General features: G+C 35.3%; 2 protein-coding genes across 2 annotated transcripts; both read right to left on the reverse strand.

Annotated features, from left to right (window-relative positions):
• Nucleotides 1–1597: 1597 nt before the first annotated feature.
• Nucleotides 1598–19046, reverse strand: LOC149168146 (uncharacterized). Its single transcript, XM_089424828.1, has 7 exons — nucleotides 16570–19046; nucleotides 16204–16339; nucleotides 15491–16067; nucleotides 4036–4188; nucleotides 3689–3836; nucleotides 1984–2074; nucleotides 1598–1834 (listed from the first exon to the last, which is right to left on the reverse strand). Exons 1-7 carry the CDS (start codon nucleotides 19044–19046, stop codon nucleotides 1598–1600), a joined length of 3819 nt encoding a protein of 1272 aa, XP_089280954.1.
• A 1248-nt stretch (nucleotides 19047–20294) lies between these two features.
• On the reverse strand, nucleotides 20295–20870 carry LOC149168147 (uncharacterized). Its single transcript, XM_089424829.1, has one exon. It carries the CDS (start codon nucleotides 20868–20870, stop codon nucleotides 20295–20297), a length of 576 nt encoding a protein of 191 aa, XP_089280955.1.
• Nucleotides 20871–20980: the final 110 nt, after the last annotated feature.

Here is a 20980-nt window from a genome sequence, read left to right on the forward strand (position 1 = left end):
TTTGCAGTCCTGCATCTCAAAATTGCAAGGCAGACGTTTACTTAAAGAAATACAACTGCTGATATTTACATGAACAGAGTAACAACCGCCCTTCACAAATAACTTAATAAGTTAATGGAACATTACTGAATATATACATTAAATTTGTTGACTATATAGTGTATACACAATGAATACTTAAGAAAGCACACTACAAGACTGATTCCCATTCATTGTTTACTCAACAGTATCACAGTGTTTCATTTGTTCTCCGTAATTTATGTTATGACCATCAGAAAGAACAGGGAAATGCACAAACTGACTACTGATACACTCCTAGATTGACAACAGTATTAGCAGAACAATAATCAACCAACATATACAAAAAAACCAGGAAAGGGAGTGTGGCAAGTACTCTACAAAGCTTTTCTCTATGTTTCAAATCTGGGTCATAACCAACTCATCGCCAAACAATATTTCTTCAGGATTAAAAATGTTAGTTACGAGTAAGGATGAAAATGAACTGCATCTCCAATGCAGTAAGCCCAAATCATTGTATGAAGAGGCAAAAAGAAACACTTAGATTTAGCTTCAATGACAAAAAATCCAATTCCTTCTACTGTTCTCAACGTAGGCAAGAATCTTACAAGGAATAAGTCTAGACACATTATCAGAAGTGCAATCATCATTCTGTTGGATTACCCAATGTTATATCAACAAAAATTTCAAAACCTTCAGCATAAATGCCAAAAAAAGAAGCTTTGCTTTGAGTTTCCCTTGTCCATTACATTCTCTTCATCACTCCAAAAACATTAAATGATGAATGCAAGCAAGAATCGAACCAAAGTTTAACTACAAAGAAAGTTTAAAACTGGCATGAACCAAAACCCATGAATCCTCGAAAAAGACAACAGAAACTGGCTTAAAACAAACATTTATTCGAAGTACCATCAGAATGATAACTGAAAGATTCACACCTTAGCCAATAATTAAAATATCAGTACTTGTCATGTAAACAGGAAAAGCTTGACAATGCAAAAAGTTCAAATTAATTTCAGCATGACCACCCAAATGTAATATCGAATTGAATGTATATCAGAAGATGTACTATTTAGCTCAACAATTAGCATGCATGTCATTTATTCTCAATCCTAACTCAAAATTGATTCAACCAAAGGAGTTGAAAAGTTGCACTTCCAAAACAGTAATGAGTTCATCCATCCGAGATAGCAAATACCAAAATAGACTTCATAGCCTTTCGATCATGAGTAATGGCCCATGATCTAAAATTATTAAGAACTTTCTTCCAAAAATGCAAATTAAGGTCTTTGCAGGTGAACTGTTAAGTTCCCAACTCTTTGCCAAACTGAAGATCACTGTAAGAAGTTTTTATGATGTTTCATTCCACATTTTGTCATGTCCCAATATATGAAATCGAAACCTTCCAGCACTCAGTTTTGCTGGAACACCACCAGATTCTTTTCATTCAGCAACCCTATAATGTACAGAAAAAAATAGTGCTTAAAAATGCAGTTCATACTGTCTCATTTATCCTGATATCAAGAATACCGTTAATGATATCCCCTTCAGGAAAAGTTCTCTTAGATATTCCATGATCTCAAGTTCTCTCCAATTCAGATGAAACTCCACTTGGAACTCCATTTTCTGTTAAGGGAGATCCAATAAGATGCCTTGACGAAACACTTGTTTGCCCCTCCAATTTAGCATCATTTTCAACATTTCCTGTTTTAACATTTATACAGGTGTCTTGTGGTTGAGTCCTTAACGTAGATTTGATAACTCCAGCAGGTAAGACCCACTTTGACCAGTCACCACGCCTCCTTATCTTGTCAGCCTGTCACAAAAGACTGCTGAACAGAAACCAGATAATCTCCTTTATGTAAACCAGAAAAGATATGAACTTATTGGGATATCAATTGTAGACAGTAGTAGGCTTTAAAAGACATTGAATAATAACATATGAACACTTATCCAATATCTCACCAGATTAAAACCTGCAATCAATGAAATAGGCACCCAACCCTGCCCATCCATATTCATACGCAAAAAGGGATCTTTACATAAATTTACAACACTGCAGACAACAAATAAATCGTAAAGAATGTACAACACAATGGGGGTAAGAACAAACTAATTGTAAGCAGATAGAAAGTTCAAGTAAAGAGGCTTTTTATAATTAGTAATAAGTAAACATATCAATTGTTAGTCTGCATAATGTATATATTGGATAATGAGAATATAAGTTCTTTTTATGAGGGAAAAAAACATATCAATTATGCTAATGGAACAGCAATAATCAGAATAATCAGACCCCTGCGCAGGAAAACCTAGCATGGTACTCGATTGACTGTGATGGCAGTAAGCGTGAGCTATTTGCCATAGAATTAAAAAATCAAAAGAATCACATTTTGATGAATTACAAGCATACTAATTGTTTGGACAGGGTTTGACACAGTAAAGGCAGCAGCCTTTAGCTGAACTCATGTTTCTCTTTTTTGACTCAACCATTTCCCTCATTCTGACCTTCAAACCAAGGTTTCGTTACCCTGGTCCTTTTTGTTTTGCTACACACACATGCTCGGAGAAACTACATTATTGTTGTATCTTTTTCTCCTATGTCCCTGTTTCAAAAGCAATCCTTAAAGTTCATAAAGGTCAACTCATCAGCCGTAGATGATGGACATAGCCTTATAGCAAACACTTCAAAGTTCAAACAATTTAGGCAGACTACGAGCACAATCGGTGTGAACAATTTTATTGCCAACTTAGGAATAACCTGGCATAAAAACACAGTGGAGAAAAATCTGGAAGAAACAATGGAGAAAGTAAGCAAGAATGGCCTATTCTGAAGATTTATAGACAGACCAGTGAGCCCTATGGGTCAAAGTGTCAAATATTTAAAGGGGTGTCGTCTAATTACATAGCAACCCAACCTCTCCATCCGGTAACTTGACGAAATCCGATAACGAAAAAACTTCAATTTTAGTAATGAAAAACTTTTTTTTTTGGTGCAATTTTTGAAATTACAGATCGCTTTGTTGCTCTCCATTTCCATTTTCGCGTCTCAATATTGCAATTTCTGCAATTCCAAAATTCAGGCAAAATTCTTGCCCGTTTTATATAAAAAAATCAGCAGAAAGGCTTCCATTTGCTATGCGATTAGCTTATTCCCTCAGCGGGTCTGAGTTCGACCCATGAAGACCTGCAGGGCAACCTCGTTCCCGGAAAATCGTCATTGAACTGTTTTAGCTGTTTGCCAGGTCCGAGCCCTGAGTCTATGTCAAACAAGGCAATTCCGGTAACGCTGGTTTAAATATGGTAAGCAAGATAAATAATAATTTTCACATTTTTATTTTAGTAGCCAAACAAATGCAGACACAAAGACATGAACATCTCCCTGTAGAGCACACGTGACTTCTCTGAGTGAGAGTAATTTTAGTTGAAAGACGTGACGATACAGAGAAGGGGTTGAAGGTTGTATGGGATAATAGAAGTCACTAACTGTTAATTGATTTCTGTAAATACGATCTTAAGCCATTAAAGAGCAGTAGTATGTACTCTGTCCAATGAAGTTGAGAGTGGGCATCTAATTTTAGGCAACCAAAACTTTAAAATATTTCAGCTGGGAGTAAAAACGGAAAAACACTAAGAAAACACAGGCACAACATTTGCGCTTGAGAGCACTAACCTGCAACGTGAACGGAAGAATTCTGAGAACCTGGGCGAACAATTGTTGTGAATCTGGAAACAGCTCTGTCCCTGCCAGAGAACACTAAGAAAACAGTCGAATAACAGATCTCTGAGAAACTGGGAACCTGGGCGAACAATTTCTGAACCTGAAAACAACGCAGTGAATAACAGAACAGATAAGACAACAAAACCTGGACAGATAACACATTAAAAACTGCAGGCATTATTGCAGCAGTGAGTGGAATTGAAACTTGTCGTTGAACGCGGTGTTTTTTGTTCCGCCGGGCGCGGGCGCAACGTCCAGCTATGCCAACGCTCAGTCAGTGAGGCGACATCCATGAATACCTCCGCCCCTGAGGCCGATATGCAGGTAATGGTGTCGTGAATACCTCTGCCCCTGAGGCCGATATGCGGGTAATGGTGTCGTAAAAACCCTAAGTCGTTTCCTGCCCACTCCGCCAGGTGTCAGATGTGCATCAAACCTGAACGAAGACGAAGCTAATTGTCAGTTCGCCAAGTGTCAGCGTCAGAATGAGTAGGACGACGAAAGGTCCCTTTCAAAGGAAAGCCTATCGGCCTAAAAATTTGAAACTACCTTTTAAAAGGTATGTTATATGAAGAAATATGTTATAGGGAGGAGATGTTATAGGGAGGAGGAAAAAACACACAGATACAAAGAATACAAGATAGCAAATATACTACATCATTTAAAAAAGCCATGATGGTAAAATGATTATAAGTATAGTTTACGTAAACTATTAGTGTACATGATTTATGTTACCCCCGAGAGGAACATTGTCCATAAAATTACCTTGGTTAAAAAGGAATGACCATACTAAGAGGGAAGACAAGACATACGAGTGACGTTAAACTTGTTCAAAGAAGATTGAAAAGCTACACCCTTCACTTCATTATGGGCTAGGTAAGTGAAAATGTCAAACACCTTTCAACAATACGGAGTTTATTTCACGTCATACAATGCTTTCTTAATGCTTATTATTAAACTTATGATTGAATGCATCTTTTTAGGCACACCATAGTTCTTTGTAGTGGACACGAAATAATCATTGAATTTATTAAATCTTCTATAAAGTTATAAAATGTATTTAATTTTTACTTTTATTGAATTTTTAAAAAGAAATGATGTAGTTTAAAATTTCACAACCCTATAATAAGATATAAGAAATGATGTAGTTTAAAATTTCACAACCCTATAATAACATATTAGGAGCCACCAAAAATTTAAACGTGAGCGTTTTGTTTTTTCTAAATCATCTTAAATTTAAATGTGGGCTAATTTATAATTATTTTAAAAATGATAATAAATTTGAACTTTTATTGTTTTCTTAATATTATAATTTAAGATAAGATTATGGTAAATATCAAATGTGAGATATTTATGAAGTTATTTTCTCTAAATTATTGTTGACACAAAAAATTAGTATGATTAATTTTTTTTTAGCTTTGATTATTATAATTTTTGTTTTGTTAGCATTAATATTTATATTCATGTTCACATTATAAGAAATTTTTTGGTTGTTTGTTGAGATTATAAGGACTCACTACCATGAAAATAATAGCATCAATATAGAAAATAACCATGATGAATATATCAATGAGAATTATATCTATACAATATACTTTTTCTAAACAATCTTCTAATTTGTTGATGTACATGCCAAAAAGAGTAGGTAATATGGGATACCTTTACTTAGCTCACATAATATGATATTAAAAGTTCACATTAAACATTGTTGGAACATAGAAATGTTATTTTAATAATAAGAAATACTATTTTAGTCATTTATGATGTTAAATTTTAGATAATAAGATTTTTATCATGAAAAATCATTTTTTGTTAGTAATAATAATGAAATGTTAATATTAATAAAAAGTTGAAGTCCTCAGGGTGTTGATTAATTGGAGATAGGATGTACTATTAAGGTACTCCTTGAGTAAAGGTCACAAGTTCAAAATCCGATTCACTCATGTTCGTGGTAAGGGTAATCATGTGTACCTAGTGGTAGCAATTGGAACCAACCTCATGTCATGGGAGTCTAAGCCCAACGAAGTTATTGATTCCTTTAGTTATATATATATATATATATATATATATATAAAGTTGCGATGGAATTATATAACAAAGAGTTCTTTTTGTTAAGTTAAATTTCTATTGTTGTCTTCTTGGGATAGCTCAATTGGTAATGGCCGTGGAAATGAAATCTCACCAAATCGGAAGTCTTGGGTTCAAATTTTGTGCTATCCCCCCTGATTGGGGTGAGAAGTTGGACATGATAAAGATGTAGTCCTACCAAGCTTACAAAAAAAGGTTAAATTTCTATTGTTAATTCAAAAAATTACAATTATCATGCTTTGTTATTCGTCTCTAGACCCGAGACATAATAATTGTTGGTCACTCAAAGTCCAAATATGGGTTGCAAAAAGGAGCACCCAACAAACATAAAGATTAGCTATTCTTATGAGGGGAAAACCATAAGCATATTCTAGAGTTTGAAAATGGATGCCAAGAACTAACAACAATGATTTAAGAAAGAAAAATGCTATCCCATAAGAGGGAAAACCAAGATATAGAACTCCAATCATAAAAGCCAAAATTCTAGATATAGTGAATAGAGCGACCATTTGAGAAGAACTTGTGAATCATGAAGACAAAGCGGTGTCGAGATCGATAGAGTGGTTTGCATCCTTGTAGTGTAGAATCGTCGATGGGTCAAGAGGAAAGCCCATTTCAAGGTGTGCAAGATGTCCTTCCACATCCATCAACAACAACTTCAACTCTTCCAACTTATATATGAGGTTGTCCCAAGCATCCCTTTAATAGACCAGGAGCTTTGCCAACAATGATTTAACATGCCAATAAAGATCAATAGTGTGTAAATAATGGTTCTGATGGTCTTTGGTATTTCAAGTATTTAGGATCTAGGACGTAATGTCATCCACCACCTCAGTCCAATATAACTTGGCATTCATTGTGTTCTTTAACTCCGTTGATTTCCACTTGGATTTCCATAGGAGTATGAATCTAATTGCTACAAGTAGAGGACTAAACTTGGAATCGAGTTCGAGTGCCACCAACATTCCCACAACCTCCTCCACCCCTACAATTGTACACACATTGATGTGTCATTGTGGTTAGGGGAAGAAAAAAACTGGGAGGACTGAGGAGACTTAGAACTGAGGGGCGAGTGAAGTGCATGCCAAAGAAGAGAATAAAGGCTGAGTCTGCAATCACCTATGCATGTCCCCCGTCATCCATCAATGTTGACAATGGCGGTAGAAAATCTAGAGAGAGATTGTTTGACAGAGAACTTGGAAATAATGAATTACAAGAGAGAGTCATGGCAGTAGGAGGAAATAGTTGGGAAGAGATAACCAAAAAAAGAATAGAAACATAATTGGCAGCTTGGAGATAACACCCCTATTGAAGACTTTGGAGGCACTAGCACGAATGTAATTAATGAAGTTCATTACGCAAAAAAGACAATAGCTCAACCAACACTGTGTTGATTGCTTGTGCCAACAAGTTGACACATTAGGAGGAGAGCGGCCAAAAGCTCTGACTTAGCTTTTGAGATACACGTTACCACCAACCATCGACACCTTCATTAAAAAAAACTATATAATAAAAAAATTACAATTAAAACAAAAAAATCATATAATTATATGCCAATCAATTTTGTTTAAATCTTAATAAAATATATATAATTTAATTTATCTTAATTAAAAATATAATTAAGTGTAAAAATAATACATTTCTATAATAGATTTTGATTTTTTTTTTTTTTTTTGGTCATAATTATCCGGTGTAATGAATGCACTTTTCCTTCCTGCCACTCATATCCATTCTTTCCGTGAATGTTACGTCACAATAATTGGCTCTGGTTGGTCCCTTTGTCTTAATTTTTTTAATGTGCGAAATGAAAAACGAATGATTGAATTTATTTACATGGTCTCTTCTTCCCATAAAAGATTAGCACGCTATGGAATGATTAATAAATTTTGGAAATTGCAAGGGACAAATCCAAGCCCCATCTATGAAACCTGATTTAACGTATTGGATAGATGGTTGAACTTCAATTAATCTTAGTTTCACTGAAAAATTAAATAGCAACTTCCAAAATTAAATAGCAACTTCCAAATTTAACATTAGAAATAATTTTAATTTATTTTTTAAATAATTTAATTTTTTTACTCTTTACATTTTCACTGGTTGAATTAATTTGGGTCTTATTATGTAATAATGTTGGTGTACTAACAATTTTCAGTTCATAAATGTTGGTACGACAGTTTGTCTAAATCCACAGTTGAATTTTATTATTGGAATTGAAATTGACGAGACGTATTTAGTTGTTAAATATCACTAATGTTTTGGGAAAGATTGTAGATATTGCACTTAACGAGCTTAGATTTTTTGTATTTGACTTTTGCTGATTTCCTCTATGGTTTTCTTAACAGCTTTGCTTACTTTTAGAAGAATTTCGCTGTCTGGAGGTGAAGTTTTTTGTTTCACGGTTAAATTTCTTTGGTTGAAGCTCATATGCGGTTGAGCGTAAGCTGCTGCGTTTCAGAAATTGCTAGGAAGCAGACAAGTGACGCATGGAAGTGGTCACGTCCCAACCCATGTACAATCCATATGATTGACTTTTTATATATATTCTTGTTAGCATTATATATATAGAAAGAATCCTTTTATATATGAAAGTATTCATAAATATTTAAATATAATTTAATAAATGTGACACATCTAGAGATAGGAAACTAATTGTGACAAATACCTTGATCACATTGATTTCTATTCCATGTCGTCTTACTCTTTGAGTCGTTAAAAGTTGTATCTATTAAAAGTTATTTTTTAACATAATAAAATAAAGATACCACTTTATTTGAAAGAATAACTTCGGTGTAAATCACATGTAGATATAGAATTATGGTAATGGATTTATTTTTTATTGATATTATTTTATCTTAAATTTATATAAAATATAATAAACTTAAATTTCTAAAAACTTATATAGTGAATCATGTACCTGAGATTAAAGAGATCAAATGGATTACAGAATTTATATTCTTTTAATAATCTATAAATAACTATAATGTCTCTATCACATCAAATTATCAAATTATAGTAAGTAATTTAGATAGTTTCTAATCACATTACTTATTTAACATTGTATTTTGTAATACATTATGACGTTAAAATAATTTATTTAAATTAAGCGGCAAGAATTACTAGCTATGCGGTCTTGTTATTCCTGCTGCGACAAGATATAACGCATTCAGAAAATGCATTGAACTTAAATTCTTTTAATTTGACCAAAGATTAAAACCCCATGAGTAATGTTAAGTTTATAATTGAAAAATAATTTATGTACTAGATTATTTTTTTTGGCTTCGCTCTAGTCTCATTAAGTCATGATTGTAGATTTGTACTTCACCGGATTGAGCTTGTACCGCTTACTCCAACATGAAACAGGGGGCTTGAAGCAATTTGCCTATACTACTGTACGTTGCTTCGAAAAACACCCCACAATCATATGTTTTTTGCTTGTGTGTTTCGTGGATGCTCATTTTAATGTCCTCCCTTAAACTCATTTAATGTCTGTTGAAGCGCAAATATTTAGATTCAAGTCTATCATTTATTGTTTAGGGACCAGAAGAGATTATATGTATCAAGAAGATATGCATTTAGAATCTTGTGGGCGTTGCGTGTCCAACTTTAGGACAAATCTGCACATTTGCATTGCGTGTCCAACTTCTGGACAAATCCGCAGAGCTTTGAAGTACAGGACCTCAGTTTCGACAAAGACGTACACATATTAGAGCTTTATGGATTTAAATGCCTTGAAAGATTAAGAGCTTCAAAGTTTGCAGGGGCTAAACAGCGACCATAAATCTTATACGAGGACTCAAGGATCGGAAATCAGCGATAAATAATATAATAATAATTTTAAATTTTAAAAATCGTGCATTAAATATTTAAAAACTCAAGGATCAGAAATCAACGATAAATAATATAATAATAATTTTAAAATTTAAAAATCGTGCATTAAATATTTAAAAGATATTTAATCCTAATCCCAAAGATTCCTTAAAAAAAACGTGTCTAACAATGCTATCATAACATAATTTTAAATGGAAAAAATTGCAAACATTAATACAATCATACACCAAATATACATATTTTTGAAAATTAGTGTCCAAATATACATATTTATATTTGGACACTAATTTTCAAATAGTTGGAGGTACAAATTTTCATGGAGATGTTGATAACGCAACTAGCCTAGTTGAAGAGCAGGTGTAATTGGTATTGTTAATAACTCTTATTATATTGCTGCTTCTTATTATATTACTACTATGTGTTTTTTTTGTGTTAATTCCTGTTGTGAATAATTTCTAGTTTAGTTTAGTATTAAGATTTAATGCTGTAATCATTTAATAGGATTTTTATTGAACATGGGAAAGTGGAATTTAATTGAATGTTGAAAAGGATCACTACAAGTCCACTCAGATTTTGCATAGAATAAATTAATGCGAGAAGAGATTCAACTTTTTTATAAATACCTCTAATTTTGATAGATGAGAACAACGCTTCATAATTTGGCCAACTAGATTTAAGCTCAAAACACACTAAAATAAGTAATGGTACAAATATTTTCAGAATTTTTTCAAGTTAGCAATACAAATCTCTTTAAATGGTGAATTATTTCTATTGTCAAATAGAGGTTTTCAACTACAATTAAAAATAACAAGGTGCAGGTGCATGTCAAATTCATGTTGAATATTTTGGAAATCAATTTTTTTTTTTTTTCAAAATTTTTAAATGTTATATATTTTGGTCTATTTAATTATTTTGTATCTTCAAATCTTTATTTATTTATTTTACATTTTTTAATTTATATTCAATTTCAGTTTTTAAAGTAACACAATTATAAAATTAAAATTATCGTATAAATTCTCAAATAACATATTAAATCATGTAAAATAATAAATTATATCATATAAAAAATAATATCAATTAATATATATTAACTACATTTACTAACCACATTTCTTAATATATTTATACTAATGTATTATTAATCACATTTTAATTTTGATTCCAAAATCTCAATTTTTAATTACACTCATTTATATTTTTCATGTGAAAATTTAATGACACACATTTATATTTTTCATGTGAAAAATTTATATTGTTAAATGGTTGAGATAATAGACCAACCTCAACGTTATCACTTATTAAAATGATGACAATTTTAGTCAACATACTTGTGGACTAGACTCAAAATCCATTGATAGAATTCTGACCAACTTGATAGAATTCCCACCAACTTGTCATAAAATGAAATGTTCTTATTCAAAAGTTAACTTTGTTCATCATGAGCATCTTGATCATTAAATATTTGAAATCACAATCTTTTAAATATCCCTAACTATCATATGTAATGGTAAACAAAACTACTATTATACATTATTTAAATTACATTTTTTAAAAATTTCCCCAAATTCTCCTATTGAATGCAATGTTCCAGTTTGAAATATATGGAAGTATGATTTAAATTATATTTTAAAGAATTTCATTAAATTATCTTAGTGAATGAAACATTCCACTTTGAGAAATATGGAGGAAATTAGAAAATGTAATGATTAGCTAAATTATTATTTTACATCACTTAGATTACATAAATTTTAATCCATATTTTAGCGATATTTTTTTCAAAGTTAGTGAGATAATGGTTAGTTAAATTATTATTTTATATTGTTTAAATGATATTTTTAACATGTCTTGTTAAATACTTTATTCATTTCGAAATGTTAAAAGGTAATTAATGCAAATGTAATTTTTTCTTTTCTTTTTTTTTTACAATATATTGGAATCTAGTTATGTAAATGATGGTCAAATTGTACTAGTCAATTTTGCCTAAAATCAAATAAAAATTAATATCTTCAAATAAAAAAATCACAATTTAAAAATAAAGTTATATCACCTAAAATTAATAATGTGATTATGCCTAGTATTACAACTTCAACATTTTCTTAATTTATTAGTTCATTCATTGTGCCGGACAAAAATCTCTTCTTGAGTGTTAATTTCAGTTGTGTAGAACACATATCTTTTTGTTCATGTTTCGTATATTCAAATATATTTGCGATGCTTCTCTTTAGCATATTTGAATGTTCAACTTTAGCATTTGTATTCGTGCAAATGTAATATATATATAGTTAGTCGATTTCCAATGCAACATAACAATATATTTATACCATTTTTTTTACATTCTCTTAGTGTAATAAGGTAGAAACATTTTTTTGGTTTGGAAGTATGCATATATTTATACCATTTTTTTTACATTCTCTTAGTGTAATAAGGTAGAAACATTTTTTTGGTCTGGAAGTATGGTTCTAGGTTTCCTCTTCATTGTTTTTTATTCTAACTCAAGTATACTTACGCTAAGCAAGAGTATCTACAATGTAGCCCTTGTTCAAATGTGGTCAAAATTCAATAATTAAACTAAGCGGCAGGAAACGCTAGCTATGCGGCCTTATTTCATGACTGTGATAACGATTTTTCAACATTACCATTACCCTTTTGTGCATGGAAGGTGTTAATAGTGGAACAATTTATTTTATTTTATTTTTTTAAACCAAATTTATTTTAATTTTTTTTCTCAAAATTATAATAATTTTAAAATCAATTAGATTTTTTAAATATATATATATATATATAGATAAATTTATTTTGTATATTTATTTAGATATTAATTTATATATTTATTATTATTTATATGGCATGATTAATTTGTTATATGATACATATTTTTTTCATTTTTGTTAAATAAAAAAAAATTGTATCAAATAGTTGTTATAATAGTATTACAATACAAATATATGATAATTGTTTAAAAATATTGGTTCGAAATTTGAAGTTCATTAACTTTGAAATAAAATAGTTTTTTTTTTGAAAAAAAATTGATATCTACTATTAATATAAATTCTATAAAAAATAATTCCACTGTAAGCAAAATTTGCAAAGCACTATGAACTATTACTAAATGAAGTAGTAGTAAGCTTACTAAATGAAGTAATTAAGTGATGATTATTGTAAGCTTTTTCCTGGTTTTACCGTTGGCAAGAAAGTTCTAGTCCACATTCAACATTTCACATCCTCTTGTTATTGTTGCATAGCCTCATCTTTTTTACCTCCTCCACTGGAGACCCAATTGTCAACAAGCTAGCATTTAAATTAGTTGAAGTAGAATTTGTAGTGGGGCTTGCAACCAAATTGTCAAAGAGCAACACACCTAGCTTAAAGATCTTCAATTTCGCTCTTTTTATTGTGTAGGGTATTTGGGATGAAGGCATATCTAGAAATTGTAGCCTGTTATTGGGAATGATCCAACTAGTAATAAAGGAAATTGAGTTCATGTTATCAATAATATAATGTCCCTACCTTCTTAGACATTTATGAATGTTAGTGGTCTTACACTATGAGCATCTCCCAAGATGCCCATGGTCCACCAGAAGTTTTCCCTCTTTCCAACATTCACTTAGGAAATTTACAACAAAGTAAAAGACCTCGTAATGGACTGCTAAATTTTTGTTGTTCCACATATAGAGGGAATGATTCATGTGGATTTAGAAGTAGCATACAAGTTCCAAGTCACCAGACTACAAAATAACACTCACTAAAACAAAAGAACCAAATGAGGATAAACAAACTATACCCATAAAGCTACCAAATAAAGCCATGTCAACTAAAGCCAAAAAGAACTAGAGGAAGGGTCCTACAAAGTTAATCCAAAAACCCATAAAAGAGAACTAAAATAGAATTTAGAGCCCTAATTCAAATCATGATAGAATAAGTCAAGGAACCACAAGGCTAGAAACCATATAAAATCCCCATATTTTAAACCTAAGGCCAATTCCATTATGCCACCTAGAATAAAACTCAATTTTTAAAACAATTGATGAGCCTTCTCCCACATTAAATGTTGAGTGTGTAAGGGTATCATAAGCTTATTGATCCTTTGTAGTCGTGTTAGATGGTTAACCGACCCTTGTAAAACAATATTCCATTGTCTATCGTGTAAGTTCAATTCATGACTTTGGGTTAAAACTTAAGGTACGAGGAAGAATGGAACCCTCCTTTTAGTTCTTAATATACAACAATCTAGTTGAAAAAACTTATTGGGAAAATGGTTTGCTTTTTGGTTGAGCTTCCTTGTGATATGAATGTATTCAACTCTTTCAAACCTAGCAACTTTATTTCCTATTCTCATGATAATTTTTTCAAGAATAGCATAATTCATTAATGGGGATCTAAGAATCAAATTGATAGTTAATTTTGAATCTCCAATTATAATAAGTATTTTGATATAACTTTCATCAATGACCCTTAGCCCTTGGAATAGAGCCAATTCCTCTAGTTGGTTATTTGATGTTCTACGCAAATTCCATTTGAAGGAGTTTACTTGATTTCCTCTAGGATGAAAAAACGATCATCACACTTGTCATCCCATATCATGTGGTAATTTTTTTATTAACATTGAAAATCAAAATGTAAAAAGCAATGTAAAGTCCATGTAAAAATGAAAGTTCCACTATAGTACGCCTTTCAACACTCATTCATGTGCCATGAACATACAAATCAAACCACTACCATACATATTTTCACATTCATTCATATGTCATGAACATATTATTTGGTGGGATTTGTTAAGTGGTTTAACAAAATCCAACTTGTTGCAAAGGTAGCTGCATCATTACAACACATCATAAATGATTAGAAATAACACAAAATAAAATACAAATTGCATAGTTGAAAATGAATAGAGAAACATGCAAGTATATAAGAACATATGAAAAAATGGGAAGCAAACTCTTTATTTGATTATGAATGTAGTAAGGTTTTATTGGCCTTCAAAGGAGACACAAAAGGGAATTGTATTGAGATAGGTAATCATTCTTCAATTCCCTTGAGGAGGGTCCTTTCTATTTCCTTTATTGGTTCTCTCTCTCCAAGTCAAGAAGTCAACAAGCTTGTTTAATGGTGAAAATATTTCCAAGTGGGAGTATTAATCCATACAATTGCTTGAGAGTCATGAGAACTCTTTGGAAAAAATTTAGGCAACATAACACCTTCTTCTCTTATCAATGTTGATATATGGCCTTTTATTTATAGAGTTTCTTGTGACTTGATAAAAACTAGCTCAAAATGTGAATGTAGCTTAATCCCATTAAGAATTCCCATGTATAAAGGGACCTTTAGGTCACTAAAGGACCCTCCATTAATGTTTTGAGACTTGATTTGACTTGTTTCAAACTTTTCTTTCAAATTTTGATGGGATGTGGGAATTTAATGTGCCAAAAGTTGGTTAGATTTCATTTCTATGGATCCATGCAAACTGTCTTGCGGGTCATGCAAAACCACCACTATGAGTTTGTGTGGATGATTCAAAACCTACTTTTCTATGGTCCTTTCAATGGTTTTGATTTATTGATTTAATTGCCATGGGTAGTTTTTTTTTTTAACAGAAACGATTAGAGAGATATATTAATTTCTGGCCAAAATGCCGCAATTCTGATTACAATATGCAGAGCAAAATCCGGAATGCTCTTTGTCCAAGACTGAGGTCTCTTTTCCTATGCTACACCAGAGATTTTTACAAACTATTTTTCTGGCAACCGCCTCTATTTTTCCCAATTTAAAAATGCAAACAAACTGCTTCAGTATAAGCCAGTAAATCATGAACACCAGGTGATTAAGGAATGGGATCCCAACCTTCTTCTTCATCTCTGAGAATGACTCCGAGGGGAAGAAGAGCAGCTTTATTAGCTTCAGTGTCAGCCTCTTTGTTGTTGTCTCTCTTGACATGATAGAATTTCAAGCTCTGAAAAGAATTTGAAAGTATTCTTGTTCTGGTAATCAACCTGGACAACCTTAGATATGATGGGACAGAGCTGTCAATAATAGTTTTTATGATAGTTTGGGAGTCTCCCATCACTATTGCATCATTGATTCCGAGAGTTTTAAGTTTCTTCAGCCCTTGGAAAAGGGCCAGAGCTTCAGTTTGAATGCTGGTGTTGAAGCCCACTCCCCAGGCAAATCTGAGAACAGTTCTGCCATCCGCTCTCTTAACAACTCCACCAGCACCGGATCTGCCTGGGTTGCCTTTGGCAGCCCCATCAAAGAAGAGGATAATATGCTCCTGCTTTGAGCAAAGAGCCAAGAAATCTGAAGCATTAAGACGAATTTGCCAGTCTTTAGGTAGAACGGAAGGCCTGACAATTTCAATAAATCGAAGGTCCAGGGAATCGCTCCAAGCTGCATCAAGATCACTCATACCTGCCCCATCAAGCTGATCACCAACACATTCCTTTAGCTATGTTTTGATTTTAACCCAGACAATCTTGAAATCTCTCTTCTTGTCTCTGAAAATCCTCTGATTTCTTTCCAGCCAGGTGTGCCAACAAATTAATTTGGGAAGAATACACCAGGCAGCTTTGAGATGGACGTTTTGAGGAGAGCCTCCGGGATACGACCACTTCCAGATCGAGAACAGCTCTAGAATATTCTTGGGGAGGATGAAATCCGCCCTCCATGGGCCTAAGGCCGCATTCCAAAGATCGGCTACAAACTTGCAATTCAACATCAAATGCGCAGCAGTTTCCGAATTTTCACCGCATAGGGAACAACGAGAGGGGTCGTGGTAACCTCTTTTGTGTAATCTGTCATCCGTCAAAATACGCTAGTGACAGAGGAGCCAACAAAAATAGTCGATTTTTGGAAGTGAACACTGGAACCAAACTCCTTTCCAAGGTTTCGGATCTAGGGGAACATGGGGATGCGCTGAGATCTGCCTGTATCCCTGAGAGATGGAGTAACGCCCAGGCGACGAGCCCCAGCCACGAGTGTCTGCCTTTCTGCTGTTCAAAGGAGCCTTACCATTCAGGAAGTCTGAGAAGATTGCCAGTTCGTTGGATAGGGACTGGGGCACCTCAAAATTAATCCAGCTGAGCCAGTGACCGTTCTCCCAATTCGATATATCCCACAGTGTAATGAACCCCGATCTGTACATCCAATCTTTCAATGCTGACAGGGGGTGATCATCAGACAGAGGGTCGCAGCCCATTATACGATCCTCCCAAATTCTGATTTGCTTGCCATTACCCGGAATCCAATGAGCATGATCGTTGATTAGAGAGGAGGATTTTGCACAGAGTTTTTGAATTAGCGAGCCAGAGTTTGCTCTGGGGTGATCTAAGCACCTTTTCCTCTGCCCACGAAAGAACTTTTTCCACAAGGCGAGCTGAGCCCACCCCGGATTTGGGGCAATAATCCTCCAGATCAATTTTGCTCCCAACGCCATATTTTGCATGCAAAGGTTCTTAAAGTTCAGGCCGCCTTCCAATCTGGGCATGGAGACTTTAGTCCAGCTTAATAGAGGAATTTTCTTTTCGTTAGCTTTCCCACCTTTCCAAAAGAATTTTTTGATATGCTCCTCCATTTTCTTTATGATTCCAACAGGGGCCAGCATCACTGCAAATTGATATATGGGGAGGTTGTTAAGGACAACTTTTATTAGAACTGACTTACCTGCCAGGTTAAGCCAGTTAAAACCCCAAGAATGGATCTTAGACTCGAACTTTTCCAGCAGGGGCAACCAATCTCTGTTGACAGCACGTTTTTGAAAGATAGGGAGGCCCAAATACTTGAAGGAGGACCAAGTTGAGGATGCCGCGAAACCAAAACAACTGGAGATGGCTTGTAATGTGGAGGCAGGGGTGTTCCAGCAGTAGACATGGCATTTGCCTTTATTCAGCTTGCTTCCAGAGTCTTCACAGTAGTCATCAACCACTTCTTTGAAAATTTTAGCTGAGGTCACAGAGGCAGCGCCCAGTAAGAGGGAACCATCTGTGAATAACGCGTGATTTATGTTATTAACCCCTCTCGCAATGTTCAGACCCATAAGATCTTGGTCCTGTTGCTTTTTGTTCAAGAGGAAGCTGAGAACGGAAGCTTGGAGGACAAAGAGCAGAGGTGATAAAGGACACCCTTGCCTCAAACCACGAGAAGCTTTGAAGAAACCTGAGGCCCTCCCATTCACCAGAGGGGCTATCCAAGGCTCGTTGATACAGGCCTTAATCCAGTTGATAAATTTGGGGCCAAATCTGAATTTGCGCAGGACATCCAATAGAAAGCTGTGTCTCACTCTGTCAAAGGCGCTCTCAAGATCTAGCTTGACAACCATACATTTCTCTTTGCGAAGCAAACTAGAGTGGATCGCCTCTTGGACCAGGACAAAGTTGTCCACGATCTGTCTTCCCTGAATAAATCCTCCCTGGTTCGCAGGAATGATGTCCGGGAGGATGATTTTTAATCTGTTGGCTATAACTTTCGTGATTAGCTTATAGCCTATATTACAAAGGGATATAGGGCGAAACCGGCTGAAGGAGTTGGCTCCTTTCTCCTTGGGAATGAGGGCCAAGAAGGTCGAATTAGTGCTTCCCCCAATTTTCTGGCACTCTTGGGATTTCCGTATCATTCTGCATAGGTCTTTCTCCACAATCTGCCAACAGGTCTGAATGAATCCGGCAGTGAAACCATCAGGGCCCGGGGCCTTATCCGGTTCCATAGCGAGGAGAGCGACTTTTATTTCATGGTTGGAGATCTCAGCCTCCAAAAATTGGTTATTTCTTTCGGTTATCAGGAAGGGCACCTCATTCACCAGGGAAGAAGCATGATCGACGGGCTCTTCTTCACTATAAAGATTTTTGAAATGAATGGAGGCCGCATTCTTTATGCTTCTGATGTCTCTATGGGTGGTAGTCTCAACTTTAATTTCAGATATGGAATTGTAACATTTTCGGGCCTGAGCTTGCTTATGGAAGAAAGAAGAGTTTCTATCTCCCGCCTTGAGCCAGAGACTGCGGGATTTCAGTCTCCAATACTCTTCCTCTGCCAAGCTAGCCTTAAGGAGCATGCGCTGAAGGTTAGCCTCCTTGTCAAGTAGTTCTTTAGTGATCTCAGCGTTTTCCGAAACCAAATGATGCGATTCGAGGCGCTCCTGGATCCTTTTTCTTTCCACAACAGGATTTGGTAAGGATTTTACCCAGGACTTTAGAGCAGCTTTGACTCTCCTGAGTTTCTCCTCCCAAACAAAGAATGCAGAGCCTTTGACAGGGAGCTTCCAGGTTTCTTTTATCAGAGGCAAGAAAGACTGCTCCTTGACCCAGTGAGAGTTAAATTTAAAAGGAATGGGACCTTGGTCCGAATGAGCCAGCAGCTCGAGTTTAATGGGACGATGATCGGAAACACTACAAGGAAGAATATGCATTCTAGATTCTAGTCCAAGAAGAAGAAAAGAGCTTTGAATGAGAAATCGATCTAACCTTGCAACGATGTGACCTGGACCGATTCTTTTGTTTGTCCATGTGTACTTCCTAGACGAAGGCTTGATGTCGATCATATCCTAGTCGAGAAGCAAATCCTCAACCCATTCTCGCGCCGGGTCCCTGACGATGTTTCCTCCATGTTTTTCAGACAATGATAATGTTAGGTTAAGATCCCTTGCTATAATAGTATTAGCTAAATTCAATATCTGCCAGATTCCTTATGGAGTCCCAATAAAGCTTTTTCTCTGCTGAGCTAACGGGAACATACACGTTGAAAAGGGAGAGTGTCGTATCTGTTTCTACGTGTTGGATTTTTGAGAATAGCCAATGGGTATTTTTAACTTCTCTGATCTTTGTAAATTTGTTTGCATTCCAAATAGTCCCCAGTCCAGTAGAAGCACCTCGAGCTGAGACTGCTTGTCCTTCGCTTTGCTTCCACAACTTCTTGCTGATCTGGAGGAAGGCATAATCCTCCATTTTAGTCTCCTGGATAAGGAGAATGTCGGGAGATTCTATTCTTATCAGGCTTCTTATAGCTTCTTCTTTTGTTCTGCTCCCCATTCCCCTGCAATTCCAGGAGACAATCTTCATCACTTGCATTTTGAATGGTGAGCTCCCTTAGAACTATGGGGCTGATTTCTGTTCTTCTTCAGAGTATTTGTCAAAAGCTTCTCAAGGGTTGGTTGACTTCCCTGGAGCTTGTCTTTGTAGGTCTCTTGTTCTCTTTTTTCCCGCGCAGATTTTCGACCTCTCAATGATCTTCTGGCCGAGGTTTGCAAAGCTCCTATTTCGCCTTCTTCTTCTGATTCCTCTGAGCTTTGCACCTCCTCTGTCTCTTCAATGAGAGGCTCTTTTGGTCTGTCTTCATTGCTTTCCACCTGTATTGGTTCCTTGAGGGACTCCTTGGGGATCGCTCCTTCTTTCTGTATCTCTGGTTCTAGGGAACCTTCCATAGCTGGGCTTAACAGAGTGTATTCGTTTCCTTGCTCTTCCATGCTAGGGGTTTGAATTCTAGGGGAAACCTGAGAACCATTGCCTTTTGTATTGCTTGTCTGATTGGCTTTGTGGGCATTTTTGGATCTTTTAACCTGGGTCCAGCCTTCGTCCTTGCCTTTCTCCATTTCAGTAATATTTGGACAGTTCCGAGCGAAGTGGCCATAAACCTGGCATTTCCTGCACTTGAACGGGAGCTACTCATAGTCCAACTTCTGAACATGAGACCAGCTTCCAACCCTGATCTTTACTGCCTCAGGCAAGCCAACTTCCAGGTCAACTTCAACGCAGATTCTTGCATAGTTAAATTTATCCTTGTTATTTGCTTGGTCGATGAATTTGCCCAAGGTGTTACCGATATGCTTTAGGGAATCCCAATTCCAGCAATGCACAGGCAGATTGGGCAGCCTAACCCACACAGGAACGGCTGTGGGAACGTCAACTGAAGGGTCAAAATCAGGCGTCCACTTGTTGAGATACAGCCCCTGAGGGCCCATGAAATAGGGACCGTTCCGGAATATCAGATCCTTATCCTCTTTATCAGTAAATTCAAACATGAAGAATCCCTTCCCTAAAAAATACGAGGTGACTCCATTCTTAATCAATGGAGCCCAGTTTCTAGCAATCCAGTTCTCCGTGGATTTGGGGGAGGGCCAGAGGCCCGTGAACTGACCTACCAGAGCTCTCTCAGCCAGGGAAAGGGCGACCTTGATCCGTCCCTTAGGTGGAAGTGAGATCTCTGGGATGTCATCCAAATGTTTCACGAACTTCATAGTTTCTGAAGCTTTCTTCTTCGGCAGGGATTCCAGAAGCTTAAGGAAGGCTTCGGCATCAGAAGGGGGGGGGGGGGGGGGGGTAGAGGGGGTGGATCCATTGAAGCAGC

Source organism: Pinus tabuliformis, chromosome 4_2 (assembly GCF_031772625.1).
Source record: "Pinus tabuliformis cultivar Carrire ecotype Pingquan chromosome 4_2, CPIR1, whole genome shotgun sequence".
NCBI classification, from domain to species: domain Eukaryota; kingdom Viridiplantae; phylum Streptophyta; class Pinopsida; order Pinales; family Pinaceae; genus Pinus; species Pinus tabuliformis.

What these genes read in the sequence shown, in the direction of transcription:
- LOC149168146 (XM_089424828.1), bottom strand. Translation starts at nt 19,046, where the DNA reads ATGCATATTCTTCCTTGTAGTGTTTCCGATCATCGTCCCATTAAACTC. An exon ending in GTCCATCTCAAAGCTGCCTG is followed by an intron (nt 16,068 to 16,203) that starts GTGTATTCTTCC and finishes GTTGGTGATCAG; the next exon opens with CTTGATGGGGCAGGTATGAG. An exon ending in TCTCAGAGATGAAGAAGAAG is followed by an intron (nt 4,189 to 15,490) that starts GTTGGGATCCCA and finishes ACTGACAATTAG; the next exon opens with CTTCGTCTTCGTTCAGGTTT.
- LOC149168147 (XM_089424829.1), bottom strand. Translation starts at nt 20,870, where the DNA reads ATGAAGTTCGTGAAACATTTGGATGACATCCCAGAGATCTCACTTCCA.